At 35.2% G+C, this 17433-nt stretch overlaps 1 protein-coding gene across 1 annotated transcript in view; it reads left to right on the top strand.

Moving 5' to 3' along the window:
• The window catches only part of TUSC3 (tumor suppressor candidate 3), a 138605-nt gene that overhangs the window by 46561 nt on the left and 74611 nt on the right, over positions 1 to 17433 (top strand). Inside the window, exons 2-4 of the mRNA XM_086746659.1 lie at positions 3656 to 3825; positions 14804 to 14921; positions 17259 to 17399. Of these exons, the coding sequence (XP_086602785.1) occupies positions 3656 to 3825; positions 14804 to 14921; positions 17259 to 17399 (429 nt within the window). The remainder of the gene's footprint in view (positions 1 to 3655; positions 3826 to 14803; positions 14922 to 17258; positions 17400 to 17433) is intronic.

Raw genomic sequence — 17433 nt, 5'->3', positions numbered from 1 at the left:
CTTTGGTGACAGTTTTATGTATGGTTTGTGTAGTTGGATGGTAACTGGTAAAATAAACATATTGGAGGACACGTTCAATTTCAGTACCTTCATGGCAAGAATAATTTGGGATAGATCATTGTATTTTCTAACAATGCTTTCCTGGACATTAATAGATTATTTTTATTTTTATTATTATTCCATTAGGATAATAGGAAAAATTCTGCCTTTTGTTTCTATTTTTTTTTTCTGTCAATTTTTCTTTGCTTTTCAACATTTTTCTTTTACACAGGCAAAAATTTTTGACTGGAAGTAGAGCTCATACTCGTACCTTTATTAAACAATCTGTTTTTCTTTTTTTATACACTTTATCTTACAAACTTTTAATTTTCTTATAAATATATCGAAGTTACATTCTGATTTAGGAAATGCATAAAGCCAATATGCTAGCTTGATTGTTTGTTTAAAATATATTTATATATTTTTCCCCTTTTTAACAGACTGGTCAATTTTCTAAGTGTAGTGTCTGAAAAGTGAGTGCCTTTTGGATCCAAAGCTAAAGTAGACATTGGGAATGTTGCAATGTGCCATATTTCCTGAGCACAGGTACTCGACTTTAAAGTGCACAGCTAAAAAGGAAACTCATTTAACATTGGATTTATTTCTTGGACTTCATTATTAGATGAGAAGAGGGAAAGATTGATCACTTACTCTGCAGCATATATTGTGCAAATGTTTTCTAAATGACAAAATAATATCAGACCTTCATCTATCTGTAAAGTGTTACAAGCCAGAAAGCTGTAAAATACAGGATATTCCACTGGCTTCATTGTGAATTCTAGAGCTGGCAGTCCCAAGGTCTCTTCTATCAATTACTCTGCAAAAGGAGACTTTCTGGAATAAAGTGGACTAAAAAGTGGTGGGATATCTAACTGCAGTTGGTTACCTAAGAGAAATCTGACCTATAGCAGAATGTTTCATGATGTTTGCAATTATCTGTAATCTATTCAATGATAATTTTCTATTTGGAAAAAAATAGATTTCTTCAGAATTCAGTGAAGCAAGTAATAAAATTGTCCCTAGTGACTTTTTACTCCTGAAGTGCTAGCTGGATTATGTAATGTACTAAACATATTATGTTAGTTTAGTTACTAACTTTTTACCTAGTGCATTTAGAAAAAGAGAAAAAAAATAGAAGTGGTTGAGAACATTATGGTGAATTTCACAGTATTGCACAAGAGCTTTGTGAAGATGATGTCATAAATGACTGAATCTGAAAGAATCAAGGTGATTGTTTATTGGCAACAAGCTTCCAAGTAGAACTTTGTATAGGACTTCTCTGAGTAAGACTTTTCCAGTATTACTGATTATTTTGTAGAAACAAATTATAGCACTAAGAGAGCTGATTTTTTTTTTTCTCCCTTGTTTTTTTTCTATTGAGATCATACTTTTGCCTTAATATGCTTAATGATACTTCATGTATTTCTATTTTTTTTTCTCTGAATAAGGTCTATTCTGAAAAGTCTTTGGTTTTCTGTACCAAGTAGGATATTATGCATCCTTCCTGTGTTAATTTAAAAGTTGGATTTTTTTTATTAGTTCTCTTTGGTTTATCTTTTTGCTTCATTTACTAAAGCTTTTGGAAATATAAGTACACATCCTTTTTAGCTCCTTACGTTTTATTGCATGTTACCAACTGGAGTGCCTCATGCAAAAATAGTGAATCTTTTGAAATGAACAGAAAGATTTAATCCAGGTACTGCTAATGCAAGGAAATCTTTCAAGTGAGTAGGCTTCATTTTTATGTAATCTGCTTTATGATTCTTTCTAAAGAAAAGAACTTATGTAATATGTTTTTGAAGGAAAACTACCAAAAACATATGTCTTTTACCAGAACAAAAATTGTACTATTAATTGAATTCACTGGTATTCTCATGATAAACAGGGTTGTAATCTCTCCTTCACAGACTACAAATCTCAGCTAAATTAAATCTCACCTTTATAGGTTCAAATAAACGTGGCTGTTTCAGAACTGGTCATGATTTGTGCCGATCAGGGCTTCCTTTGGACTCAAAACTTCTGATGACCAGCTGTGCCTTATAGGGAGCTCCAAGGGACATCTTCTGCTAATTTTTAAGATGGAAGATATGACAGGGAAAATGTAATTTTCCTTTATCCTTGTAGTTCACTCCTTCTTTCCCCTCATATGTCTATCTCTACTTTTATTTATAGCCTTAGTGATTTGTCCAAATGTTACCCGATGAACTAGTTTTTCTATTTCATTCTGGTTTTTTTTTTTAAAAAAGTCCTACAAAAGCCACCTTGTCTCCTTGCTCAGCTGTTCCTGCACAGTATTTGAGGTTTATCCTTGCTTTCTGTGTCATCATGTTGTCTTTTCTAAGAGAATCTCTATTTCAGTATGTTTTGTTAAGCTGGTTTATTCTTCCATTCCACAGCAGACCCTCATCAGTTTGTATACACTTTCACTAACTCATGTGTATTTTATTGGAGGTCTCACACTTTCCAGTTTTCTGAACTTAATTTCTCTTTTGTTTGGTGCCCCTTCTTCACTTTCTGTTTCTGTCTGTTCCCCTCTCTGTCCTTGCCACCTTCTTTCAGCACTCAGTTTCTGTGCAAGTCATAATATCCCAGTTTTCTCCAGTCTTTTTTAAGCTCTTATTTGATGTAGGCAGCTTCCCCAGTGCCCTTGAGCAGGGAACTGAAGGGTTAAAACTAAATTGATTGTTGCATTGATCCTGATACACTGTAGCACCTAGAGCATGGTCAGTGAAACCTCACTGAAACTGGGTAACTTAGGAGACTAAAAAGTCTGCTGAGCATGTATGACATCAGGCTTACTTGATTTAAAAAAAAAAAAAATCTAAATAGACTTTCATAGGAATAGTTAGATGAATGTATTTAACTTGAGAGCCGTCTTCTAATGTGTCTCATAGCCTCCTTTTGAATCATTCATGTGATGGAATGCTTTCATGCAAAAGGAAAGCCACACTCAAGCAATTTTTTTTTTTTTTTAAACACAGTTACAGTTCAACCAAAATATTTTGGAGATACTAATCCTGAAAGCAACTAAAAATGTTGATCTCATACTGGAATGTGCCTAGCTGGGTTTATAAGACTATACTTCTGTGTGTAGTGAAATATAAAACATGTATTAATTTAAATTCGGTATCATACCTATTCCTAAGGAAATTCTGAATGTAATAACTATTTCTCTCTTTGTAGCTCCATTCTTCTTTCATCTTAATATTTGAGTGACTGACAATATCCTTCTGTGATTTTTACTAAATATGATAAATATAACATAATGCTGTGTTTTCTAAAGCTTCCAGTTTTTATTGAAAGTTAAATGATTGCTGTACTTGTATCTTATATTTAGACAGTCAGCCTTTCACTACTTCTTTGCCTTTGCTAGCAACCTGTTTGATTTCATTTTCTGTATCCTTTCTGTTTAAGACCACAACAAGTTATTTTTTTTTTTAAATACTTAAAATCTATTTGTCTACATAGAAGACTAAATTGTGCCATAAGCTATATAGAGGTGCCTTCAACCTCCTGCTTAGGTCCTTAGGAGCTCTGAGGATACAAAGGCAGAATATAGGTATGAAGTGCTTGAAGTTTAAGTTTAAACATTCCTCATCCTTGTCCTCAATTACAGAATCTTTTGGCTGAGAAGGTGGAACAGCTGATGGAATGGAGCTCAAGGCGCTCAGTCATCCGCATGAACGGAGATAAATTCCGAAGATTTGTGAAGGCTCCACCTCGTAACTACTCTGTGATAGTGATGTTCACTGCTCTCCAGCCACAGCGGCAGTGCTCTGTTTGCAGGTATTTATACCTTAATGATCTTTTTCGTCTTTCTCGTCACAGTTTTCCAGTGGATATTTTTGATCAATGTGTGGTACACTGAATAGGATTGTTCTTTGCATGGGATAGAAGTCTTCCTGGTTTTGGGTTTTGTTAAATTACAGTTGAATAAAATATACACAATTGAGGAAGACTTTCTCTTTAAGAAATCTACTTGATTTTATAATCAGCCAACCATGATCTTTCCAAAGACATTTTTGACAGAAGTGATTCATTGCCATTTAATAGTATGACACTTCACTGATTTCTTCAGTTAAGAGATGTCCAAGGCTCTGATGCAGATGTAAGTTAGCCTGTGATTTCACAGCTGTGGACAGTTCTTACATGCAAGCACCTTTTTTTCACGAAGACATGCTTATTCTGGAATACTGTTTGGCACTGCACTTTGATATATTCTGGTGGCTTCTTTTAGGTTATGTGTTTAGGTTACGTAGGCTCTGGTGTGCTTCGAAGTTCAAGATCTTTCTCTGCAAGTTCCTAGTTCAATAAGTTAATCCAAAAATGACTGGTGATTGACATGGAAATAGGGCCAAGGGACTGAAAGGTAGTCATGCACTTAATTACCTTACTAAATCAGAAACTGAACTCATAAAACCTTCTTCAGCCAAAATATGCATTAGAAATTATTGTGTTTAGTAATAGATGGGATTATTGTGCAGGGAGTTCTAAACAGTATTTAAATAGGCAGCAAAATACTCCACAGAACTATGAAATACATAACCTATGTATGAATAAATGCTATTTATTGGGTTTAGATAGGTGCACTTTGAACAGTACACAAAATTGGCAAATGTAGCAGCTTGTCAGATTTCTTAGGTGTTGGAATGCGACATTTACAGTGTATCTGTAGTCATATACAGTTTTTATTAGATTTCTTTTAGTAGATTATCTTTTGTTATTGAAGTCCATTGGTTAATTTTGAGGGAGAGTATATAAATTGCATTCCCATGAGTTCACCCTCCACATCTGAACTCTGAAGGTGAAGGAGTAGGTACAGAAGCTTTCCAACGTTCTTGAGTCAAAGGAATTTTTTCTTTGAAACATCCAGCACTTGGCTGTTGTTATTTCTTGTTTATATTGCCGGAGTTCAACTTTAGGAGGTGAAATAGATGAAACAGGAGTTGAAAGTTTACCACGTTTTAAATAATTTCTTATTTTCCTACCCAAGCTACAGGATATGCACTAAGTTCGGCTTTATAAGGTTCAGTGTATTCATCATTATAATGGCCATAGCAAATTCTTTCCCCATGATAACACTGTGCAACTCTTTTGAAAGGCATGTGAAAACAACATAAATATTGCCATTATTAAGGAAGTTAATTGTGCTTACAAATGTATATTGTTTAAGGAAGTTAATTTTGCTTAGAACTGTATATTGTTTGCTGTACTGATAAAGAGCTTATGAACTTCATCCTGTAATATGCCAGGCTAGCCTGGGTGGAAGCAACTGCAAATCTTTAAGTATAAAATGAAGGAAAAAAATCAACATACTGCATTCAGTTGGGTTTGTTTAAATAAATGTGAAGTTGCAATCCACTTTTTCATGTGAAATAAAAGGAATTTTATGAGGTTGATCCTATTGCATATAAAATCATTATCAGGAAAATCAACATTTTCAAATCAATGGCTAATTAATGGGCAGGAGCGCTGAAAGGATAGGCAGAACTGAAATGCATATATTACTTTATTGTTAGCTATTCACTAACCACTTTGCCCAAAGGAAAAATAGATTTTTAACTTAATCTGTAATGTTCTGTGAGGATGCTTTTGTCCAAGATTGAAGTTAACTCTTACTTGTCAGTATAGTATCACAACAATTGTATATAAAAAAAAAAGTCATATTTCAAATACAAAAAAGCACCTAGACTGAAGTATTTGATTTTTAATAACTTTGTCGCAAGAATTAGTACTTTTTTTTTTTTCCCCTAAATATTGAGCCTGGTTAGTTTATGCAGTACAGGATTATCTAAAAAAAAAAATCTTCTGTCTTTTTCTTTTGGTAGCTAGATTTCATATTTCAGTAATTTATCTCTTCTAAATGTCCAGTTTGTAAAGAACAGGGGCACAGTTTTTTCAAAAGGGAAAAAAAAGGTGTTTCTGTACTGCATAGACCTGCGTCAAATGCTAAGCATGAAAAACACAGAATTATGCAAAAAAAAAAAAGATAAATAACAGGTTGGGGAGCAATGGCAGGAGATGCGGTTCTCTTCTGTAGAAGAGCAGTGAAAGGTGGTAGCCAGTAGAACAGACCATTGCAGATTTACACATTTGAGGCCAGAAGAGTTCATGTGTGTCCTATCTTGTTAAAACTAACTATATTCTTTGTGGATCTGATTTTGCATTTGGTTATATTTAGAATGTTTGTTGTTAAAATGTAAAATCAGTATGACTTTTCTGGCAGAAGTTTTGAGTGGTTGTGCCCCCAAAAATAGAGAGGTAGTTTCTTGCGTTTTGATGTCACTTTTGGCACTTTTTGAAGTGAATGGAAAGTAAGATTGGTGATCCAAGTTTTCTGCCACACTAGGGACTATTGTGCCTGTCCATTGCTGAAAGGTGCTTGTAGTTTGGACATTGTCTGGAAGGTATGAAGGAAGGATTCCTGCCTCCAGGTCATCCTTTTTAACACTGCAAAAGTTCCAAATTTTGGATCTTAGCCACATCTTAGAACGCTTGGAAGCATGACATTTAAACATTTAAAAAATCTCTTACCTATCCATATAGCATGTGTTGAAAGCTGACTAAATTTGTCTCTGAGAATCCAAGGCTTTTCTGTGCACACTAAGGAGGACATTGTAACATCAGTCATATAAATCACTTAACAGTTAATGATTTGTGAAAGTATATGGAAATAATACCAACTTACTCTTAAAATGCCACATACAAAGAAGTCCCAGGAACTCCAGATATTTGGATGAAGATTTTGTATGTAAAAAAAAAAGTATCCTTTCATTCAAAGGAGCTGATCTTTTTTTTTTCGGTACAACTAAAGCATATTGTGTGTTTTGTAGGTATTCTCTTGCAAAAGTTACTTAACAAAAGGTTTGGTGGTTTTTTTTTTGGTTTGGTTTGGTTTGGTTTTTTTTTTTCCCAATGGAATAAGAAGGGTTTTGTTATCATTGCAGGAGATGAATACATAATCTTATGTATCATCTTGAGAAAGATCAATCAGAATTTTTTTTTTTAATGTTTTGCCAATTTACCTCTTCATCCAATGGCAGCCTTGTTTGTTCTTATGTGTCATATTGTTGTATTTACTTCATTTTGCTTGATTTGCTTCTACTTTTTTACCTTATCCCTTTACAATATATAGTTTTAAAAGTTAGAAATCAGATTTCTGCATTACTGCTTGGAATTTATTCTATGCCTAGAACAAATTAGGTTGATTTAGAGGTATTTCTAAAAGACAACTACCAGTTCATTGTCTTTGTGACAGAGATTGGTTCTGTATTCTTCTTAATTAAACATTTTCGCAAACTGTGGACTGGAAAATATACCTGTAGGCTATCTGACTCAATCCAGTCATAACACATGAAGGCTTCTGTAAGCCAGCAGCTCTGTATACATGTTAGTAGTGCCTCTAGTCATGCCTCTAGAATGTTTTTCAAGGAAATTCTTTATCCTAAAGCAGAATTTGGAGTACAACATTTCCATCTAGCTTTGTAGACAAGAAAGTTTCAATTTTCTGGTCCAAAAAACTATTGAAAGCCATCTGATGCCTTCACAACAGTGTAAGTGGTAGCATAAATATCAGTTTTCCTGTTGACACAATTGTTTAAGTTCAGTATGACATAGCTGATACTGAGAGATGAATTAACCATTACAGATTAGATATTATGTGCTCTTATATTAGATATAGTATGTTGTATCTTAGATTTATATTAGATATTATGTGCTCTTGAATGATAAGTCATTGGTGGGGGTGGAATGTGTTTCTAACAGTTGAAGATGTGGGTTTTTTGCCATGCACGTTTGGAAATGTGTTTGAGTAAACAGTTTTGGTCCCAGGAAATTAAACTTACTTAGTCTTTACTTTACATGTTATTACCACTCTTGGTATATATACTTTGCAGCAGCATGTTGTAAGCAGGTATGAAAGGGCCCTTTGATGCACTGTAATGATAAATCAGTTTGGATTTTTTTTATTAGAATGATTAGTCAGAAATAATCTAACTCCAAACAGTGACTTCTCAGGATATAAGACCAGCGTCCCTTTTTCCTTTGTGCTTAGGTATTCACTCGGCTGGATAGTTTCTGTTACCCATATCATTCAGTCACACTACTAAAAAAAATTACTTATGTATATAAGAACAACAACAGAAGAATGGGCACTCTCAGTCTGTACTTTGTATTGCATCGAGGCAAACAGTAACTACTATCCCAACTTGAATGCATTTTTGGATGAAAATTCTCTTCCGACTTCTCTGCTCTTCATCTTCTTGCCTCTTGCAATCTGCCCTCTCATTTTTTTTTGTCACTATATTTTCCCAAAGGGATCAGCACCATTTTACCAACCAGACTTCAACAACGTCCCCACTTGATTGAGTAGTAATGCTTTAATTTTCAGCTGCACATGGGCTTTAGGTCTAGCCTACTGAAACCATCACTGTGCTGACTGTTCCTCTGCATCTCTCATTGTCCTTAACTTACTCTTTTTTTTTTTTGCTGCTGCACCATCTAATCGCTCCATAGGCAAATTATATGAGGTCTTTTGTTTTACTTTCTAAGCTCTACTTCTTTCATCTCTCACTGGTAAAAGCAATCATATCTGCTTTGCCTATGGGTGCATATCAGAGATGTCTTGTTTTTTTTTGCCAAAGTTCACACTTCTGTCTGTTTCATTTTTTAAATTCATTGTTGGGGTATTTTCATTTAGAAAGGGAAATTTGATTCAGAGAAGTTAAACTGATCACTTCAGTTTTTTTCGCCAACAGCTGAAGCCCATGAACAAAAAGGTGCATATTTTGTTTTGGTTTTTCTTCTTAGAGTGGTATTTCTTGAAAAGATTAGAGCAGTGTCAGAGGGTAAAGATACTGAGTTTCACTGGATAGGGTCTATACCTTGACCTGCACCACTGATTTGTTATGTGATAATGATTAAAACATGTAAATTAGACATGTAAATCTGTGAATTTCAAGCTACCTGAAACAAATGGATGTTGTTCTGCATACTTTCTACTATACTTGTTTATGTCTATGAATTCCCAAATGTTTCTTTTAAAGATGTAACTGAGCCTGTTTGAATCATTGTAAATAAAGATTAAAACCTAGAATTAACATCATAAATGATCAGGAGAGAAATGGGGAAATGCAACAGAGGAAGACTATAATAATGGCAGGTGACCACTTGCGGAGACAAACTTGTAAACTGCACAGACTGAAAATTGTGTTGTTGCAGTCCTGGATGATGTTTAATAGTATTTTACTGTGGAAATAACAAACTTGCTTCCGGATTCTTGGAAAACATAGTTTTGGGAAGACAGTATTTATGAAGAAGAAGCTAGAAATGGCTGCTAATGGAGAGGGTTTTGTGCAGCTAGTAATTTTCTTCACCCCCATGGTGACCAGACTTGTATTTTTTAAAGTGTCAGAAGTTTCGTTTTCTTGAAAGAAGCACTGATTACTCCCATTAGCTGAAGTTGTGTGTGTGTGTCTATGAATACGTATTTGTATGTAAATATATACATATAAAGTATATACATAAAATATATATATAGGACGTGAGGGAGATGGGTCAATTTTTGCAGGTATCGCACATGCTTTCTAAAGAATTCTTTTGTTGCATTTGAGTGACAAGACTGAATTCTGTCAGAAATTATTAATGGCATCTATTGGAACAGCCTTGTAGTTGCTGCAGAAAGCCTGCTGCAGGATGAGCTCAGTCAACTGCTTGAGCTATTCCCTCTGTATTTCTTACAAGATTATATAAAAAGTAAGTTATAATTCAACATACAGTTTGTGTATTTTTAAGTTTTGAACTTAATGTAGTGCATGTTTCAGGAAGGGCTCTGAATGTAGCTGCCTTCTGCTCTTGAGTCACAATGTACAGAAAGAAATGACAAAATATATGAGAAGAGATTCCACATAATTTTATTAACATCTGCCCTTTCAATGAGACCTCCAAGAGGAGCTTTTTCATCTAGAAAAGAGATGAATTCTGTTGCTTTCCCTGTTCAAGAACTGAGAAAACTGTTTTCAACTAGCTGATCAACGAGTAGGTCAAGAGCAAAAAGAATTCTGACTGTCAAGGAGGTGTCATCAAAAAGAAGAAACAAGATCCTCTGCCTTTCAGTTTTTTACACGTTGATCGGGAGTGCGTAGTGAGAAAATAATTGACAGATCTCTTAACTGTACTGAGAGGGAGTTATCTTTTGAACTTATGTTCAAAGAATGAACAGAAAACGTGGAAGGAGCTGTTGAAACTTCTGCAATTGCTTTTCCAGTGCGCTTCAGGATCTTGATAGAAGTATTGATGAGTTCTATTTAATAGAGCAGTAGTTTTATACTTGGATCATAGGAGACTTGTTATTTTTCCTGTAGTCACAACTTTTTAAAATTTTTTTTTTACTTTGCAACTTCTGCAATGTGTGATCTCACTGCTTCTTTTCATCTGTGGAATGTTGGAAATTTAATGGGATTCTGTAAATAGAACAGCTTGGATTTTAGCTTGCATTCTCCTATTATAGATATCTGGATTGCATAAACAGTGTAGTTTTCAGCTGGTGTCCATACTCTCTTCGTTTTGTCATGTATGGTGAATTTTCTGGGCACATTTGTAGATTCTTCAGTGGTTGTCATCACGACATTATGAGTCAGCCTAAACAAAAATAAAAGCAAATAAGCATTCTGAATTTATTATCTTCCTGATGCTGAGGGAAAAAAAAAATGGACTTAGCACCTTCTGCTCATCATTTTGGGAATATCATTCCAAACAAAAAGCAAAAGTTGTTTTGGAGGTAAATTGCAGCATTGATCACAGTTTATTTTAAACAGATGGATAAGAACAGGGAGGTGACTTGGTAGTGCATTCTTTGCCAATTGTCTGTTTGTAAGTGTTTTGTACAGTCCATAATGTGCCAAAAAAATAATGCTTTACTGCTTTCTTTGGCAAATAATTACACAGTCTCTTTTTATTGCAATCATAGAATGGTTTGACTTGGAAGGCACCTTAAAGATCATGTAGTTCTAAACCCCCAGCCATGGGCAGGGACACTTTCCACTAGACCAGGTCACTCAAAGCCCCATCCAAGCCAGCCTTAAACGCTTCCAAGGATGGGCCGTCCACAGCTTCTCTGAACAACCTGTTCCAGTGCCTCACCACCCTCATAGTAAAGAATTTCTTCCTTATATCTAATCTAAATCCACCCTCTTTCAGATTAAGGCGATTACCTGTCATCCTATCACTACATGCTCTTGTCAAAAGCCCCTCCCCAGTTTTCTTGTAGGCCCCATTGAGGTACTGGAAGGCTGCTATAAGGTCTATAAAGTCTCCTCAAAGCTTGCTCTTCTCTAGAACAAATGGCCCCAACACTCTCAGCCTGTCCTCATAGGAGGGGTGCTCCAGCCCTCTGATCATCTTTGTGGACTTGCTCCAACAGGTCTGTGTCCTTATACTGGGGGCTCCAGGGCTGGACTTCTTTTCTTAATATTCTGTTTGTGTTTTCCTTACTATTATGTTGGAAGAATAGAATAAAATCAATGTAATTTAATATAACTCAAGCTATACAAACATATTTGTCTACCATAGCCACCCACATAATTAATCTTTTTAAATAAAATGAGTACCTGTTGTGTAACAGAATAAATATTTGTAGAGCATTTACTTAGCAGCTTGCTCTTCACTATTTTAAATTTTCTGGATAAATCTAATAGTAGCATTCCCTTTTGATCTGATTACTATTTTCTAGTAACTGGTTAATGTTACTGTTGTTACTAGTTTCCTATGTTGCTGTTATGATGACATTCTTAAGAGGTGACTGTAGCAGCAATAACATTTAAATCTTCTCTGTCTGTCAAAAATCCTGTCAGACTAATATGAGCAGTGCTAACGTTATTATACTGATGAGTTCATACCAAGTGTAGTTCTGCCCTATGCCTTTGTAGTATTTCATGTAATTATAACAATAATTGTATATAATTAACATTACTTCATAGAAACAAACTGATAGAATTTATATTAAGCAATAATAGCGATAGGTAGAGAAGAAGTGACAGGGTTGATATTGCCTGATGTTGAATTTTTTTTCAGCTGTGTGTTTATGCTTTCTGCTATTATTGTATCTGAGAAGGAGTAACTAATACCACAAGAAGTTATTAATGTGGTTGCATCAACATTGTATCCATTGGAAATTGCATAGTGGACTGCAGGGTGTTCTTCAGTTCTGCATGTCATGTAGTAATCCTGTAACTTTGTATTCCTGCCCCTCCTTGTTTCACTCTTGCTTCTCCACACCCCTCAAGAGCTGCTGTGAAGATGTATTACAGAATGCTTTGCTATCTTCAGTGTGAGGATGAAATCTAAGACAATCTTTTGCAAAATGGTACATTCTGAAGTGTACCTTCTACCTATTACATTCATCAAAATAGTTCAAATGAGCAAAATACATGGAGATCAACGGGAACAAGAGTGTTCTCTCAAATAGTGGGGGTATAACTGGAGTATCTGAATTTCCCAGAAACAGTTTCATCACAAGTGAAAAGTAGACTAAGAAGAATGATGACATCAAGATGAAGTGATTTTTATCTTATAATAAAAATGGTCCAGTTTCAATATAGCAGATTTAACAGAACAGTGTCCTACAGATATTACTTAAGATTTTACAGCATTCCTTTGATGTTGTCTGACTGCCCTCTTCAGGAGGACAGTGAATATGTTAGTCTGCTTGATGTTAGTATCTATTTCTGGAATCAACCGATCTAAAGCCTAAATTACTATTTTTTTTTTTTTTTTGTAATTGCAAACTTTACCCATTGCATAAGTGTATTAAGTAGCAAATTTTACTCAATCAGGTAATAAGAGTGAAAGTTGAGTTTTGTTGTGCTCTGTAAGATTTGTTCTTTGGGGGGCATAAGAGATAATTAAAATGTCATTTTAACTTTTTTTTATGATAGATTTTCTTTTAATGTACAATATATTCCTTAGTATAACACAACTCTGCTGGAGTTGCATGTAATCTATGTCGTGCCTAAGGCTGATCTCAATTATGAGGAAATGAGGAGGGTCTTATAACATCTGTGGTCCTATCATCCTCTTCCCCCTCTTTGCTCTTTCAAGATACAATATGTACTATGTGTGTTTAGTACAAACAACAATGTATTTTTGCATCCTTTATTGGATGCAGGGGGAAATGTAGTGACAAAAGATGAGGAAAAGGCTGAGGTGCTTACTACCTTCTTTCTGTCAGTCCTTAATAGTAAGACCGGTTGTCCTCCAGGCATCTAGCCCCCTAAGCTGGAAGACAGGGATGAGGAGCAGAATGAAGCCCCTCTAATCCAAGTGGAAATGGTTAGCAAACTGCTACACCACTTAGACACACACAAGTCTGTGGAGGTGGATAGGATCCACTCCAAGAATACTGAGGGAGCTGGCAGAAATACTCACCAAATCACTTTCCATCATTTAGCAACAGTCCTGGCTAACCATGGAGGTCCCAGCTGACTGAAGATTAACAAATGTGACACCCATCTACAAGAAGGACCAGAAGGAGGATCTGGGAAACTATAGACCTGTCAGTAGTACAGGGTCGCAACAACCCCATGCAACACTACGGGCTTGGGGAAGAGTGACTGGAAAGCTGCCTGGCAGAAAAGGACCTGGGGGTGTTGGTTGACAGCTGGATGAATATGAGCCAACAGTGTGCCCAGGTAGCCAAGAAGGCCAATAGCATCCTGAGTTGTATCAGAAATAGTGTGGCAAGCAGGGGAAGTGATTGTACCCCTGTAATCGGCACTGGTGAGGCCGCACCTTGAATACTGTGTTCAGTTTTGGGCCCCTCACTACAAGAAAGGCGTTGAGGTGCTGGAGTGTGTCCAGAGAAGAGCTACAGAGCTGGTGAGGGCTCTAGAGCACAGGTCTTGTAACGAGTGGCTGAGGGGAACAGGGGTTCTTTAGCCTGGACAAGAGGAGGCTGAGGAGGAGACCTCATTGCTCTCTACAGCTACCTGAAAGGAGGTTGTAGGGAGGTGGTTGTCAGTTTCTTCTCCTCAGTAACAAGTGATAGGATGAGAGGAAATGGCCTCAAGTTGCACGAGGGCAGGTTTAGAATGCATATTAGGAAAAATTCGTTCACTGAATAGTAGCAATATCATTTTCTAGTGGTGATAGAAAAAATAGTTAATCCCACACATTTTTTCAAAATTATCCTTTATCATTTTTAAAAGAAGTTTTATAGAAATAATCTTGAGTGTATTATGCTACTTACAAGCCTACTGTTCGTTTAACTAGTATAATTTCCCCAGTGCTTAGCAGTTTCTATGGCTCTTTCCATGGCTTTGCTATTTTAGGAAGATTACTACCATCATATTTCTGTTATTTTTACACTAGTTTCAGAATTCCTTATGTGCCATTGTCTTCAGCAAATAAATCCTGATACCATAGTGCAGGGCCACGTAGGCATCTCCTTGCATGGATCTGTTAGCAGATTCGCATGACACTTGCCACTCAGGCCATTCATGTTTTCTGAGACTTTTAAATACAGAAAACATTACTTTTTGTTAACATCATTTTGAGATGCCTCTGGTATAGTTTGACTTAACACGTTTCTAATTTTACAGAAGGCGGTTAGAAGCGGAGTTGCATAACTAGCTGAAACTTTTTAAAATTGGTAATACGGGTGTTGAGAATCATACTGCAAGTGTAATTCATCTAACCTATGCAACTGGTTATAGAATCTTTTTGCCAGCAAATGCCACATGGATGTATGTTTGCTTCTTTTCCTTAACAGGCAAGCTAATGAAGAATATCAAGTGCTGGCTAATTCGTGGCGCTATTCATCTGCTTTTTCCAACAAACTGTTTTTCACAATAGTGGATTATGATGAAGGGGCAGATGTTTTTCAACAGGTAAATGTTGGATACTGTAAAATATTCTTGATTTTTAGAGCTGCATGTTGATTTACCAAATTATATGAGACAAATTATTTTCTGTGTGTACCTCTGTGTTTTCTATACAAATTCTTCCTGGTTAAGAGCACCAGGCACTGCAGTTTCTATGACATTAGCAAAGATAGATTATCCAAGTAGCCACTTCTAGTATTTTGCAAGTATAGTTGATAATGTTTGTTTATAGATTACATTATATGTATGCAAGATTTTTTTTCAACCCATTGTTAACGTCATTTTCAGAATTAAGCGCCATGCAACTAACATTTGCATTTAAAGATTTCCTTTACTTTAGCTTTAGGGGAAAAAAAGCTCTTAACTAAAAGAGCCTTTTAATTGCTTCTATGTGATACAATATTCTTCAAGTCCATCAATATTTGTATTACTCTGGAAGTTCTTCAGGGAAGAGAAACGAGACTCATTTAGATTTTATATATCGGCTATGAAGAGTGAAAAATCAGTTGCTAAAGAACAGTCTAAGGCCTCCTCTTAAATTGAGTAGTCAAGGCAAAATGCATCCCTTAAAAATTAATACTGAATACTGACATACTTTTCTATAATATTTATCTGTTGATTGAAGCTAGAAATGCAGATTAAGAGGGTTAACAAGTTTTGAAGTTCTTTATATTTTTAACTACCTTTTGGTTAAGTGTGGGATTTAAAATTTTCAGGGCAAACGTTTAATTTTTATTTTTGAAATACTTTGCAATTATAAAAGTTTATTTACTGTATTTGACAAATTTTTTTTTGCTTCCAGTTGACATCTTAGAATGTATTGTGTAAAGAATAGTTATTAATGGCTTAAGATTTTGCTTTAAAAATTTTAGTTTAAATAAGCGTTAAAATCATCTTGAATTATCCTACATGGTTAAAGTAATACGAAATATGTTGTTTGATCTTGCCTTAAGCCAATCAGTATGTATTAGAATAGTCCAGTCCAACTTACTCCTTGTGTAAAAAGGCACAGATTCAGTTTATTTCAGGTGGTATATAAAGTGCTACTAATGACTATTTTAAGGTGGATTTGGGGGAAATGTAGCTCTGACCTTATGTTTATGCATGCAAACAAGTCATGTAATACTGATTCTGTAACAAAAAAAAGACCTAAAAAGTAATCTGACTTTGATTTTTCAACTTTTACTCTGTTTATAGAGAAATGACAAAGCAGTTGCAGACCAACTGCCCCCTAACTCCATACAATGTCAGAAGATTTCTGTATCTCAGAATGCTTTTGTATGTTACAAAAATATTGTATTAAACTATTTTGCAACATTTATCTTAGCCTTTCTCAGAATATTTGTTTCCAAATCAGTTCACAGAAGAGGAGGGCTATTTTTTGCTTAGATGGAAAATGTTTTCATAGCTGGTAATTCCTATTGACAAATTCAGTTTTATATTTGATTAAATATTATGTTTTAATGTATTAACTAACACATGTGGAGTAAATTTTTGTTCCATTCTTGCAAAATGAGTTCTAAAGATCTCTGTATTGCATAATCTAAGTATTTCTCCTGATTTTATGTATGTTAATTCTCACTTTTTCAAGTGTTTTATTGCACTATTACTGAGATGAACTGAATATGGAGGAATTTTATATAGTAAAACTATATTCTCCTATACCACCTTGCAAAGTTGAAGTAAAAATTTAAAGTGGCAAGTGTAAATCTATTTATTACCTTTGAGTTTTTTGATATACTGTGAATCGTTCCAGTTACATCAACACATAGATTAAGAGTCATGTAATTTCCAGGACAAGTTATGTAGTCTAAGGTAGTTATCTAGTCTTTTCTGGATTCAAAAAAGACTAGTCACTAGTGGATAGTCGGTCTTGAAGACAGTGGAGGGCTAGATGAATAGTTTAGTCTAGTTAACTGGATTCGTGAGAGCTAGGCAGGAGAAACAATGTCTAACTATTTGAATACTTTTTTCCTCCCCTAGAATTATAATCTAATATGCCTTAAAAGCTTGAATGGGTGTGAGGTCTCTCTTTTACTAATTACAGGGAAGTTCTTACAGTGTGTGAGAATTTTAAAGCATAAGATCCTGTTACTCAGAAAAGCTTTTGGGTTAAATACTCTGAATAATTTAACATCTCAAGGAATATATGGGAAGGAATACTCTGAGCTGAGCACTCTTTTTGCAGGACTATATATGAAGATGTATAAGGAAAAGTGACATATGGAGGCAAATAATATTTCTCATGCTAGTTACACTTGTGTTGTCTTACACATAAAAGGTAAACATTTTTGAGGATAGAGTTACTAATTTTTTTTTCTGCTATTTTTCCTGATTTTGTAGCTGAATATGAACTCTGCTCCGACTTTCATGCATTTTCCTCCAAAAGGTAAACCCAAGAGAGCTGACACGTTTGACCTGCAGAGAATCGGATTTGCAGCTGAGCAGCTAGCTAAATGGATAGCTGACAGAACAGATGTTCATGTAAGTCTTTTGACAGTTTTAAAAGTTGAAGCCA

This window comes from Chlamydotis macqueenii, chromosome 4, assembly GCF_036417535.1.
Source record: "Chlamydotis macqueenii isolate bChlMac1 chromosome 4, bChlMac1.mat, whole genome shotgun sequence".
Lineage (NCBI taxonomy): Eukaryota > Metazoa > Chordata > Aves > Otidiformes > Otididae > Chlamydotis > Chlamydotis macqueenii.
Note: the sequence above shows the minus strand (reverse complement) of the source record. Positions and strands in the feature narration are given on the sequence as shown.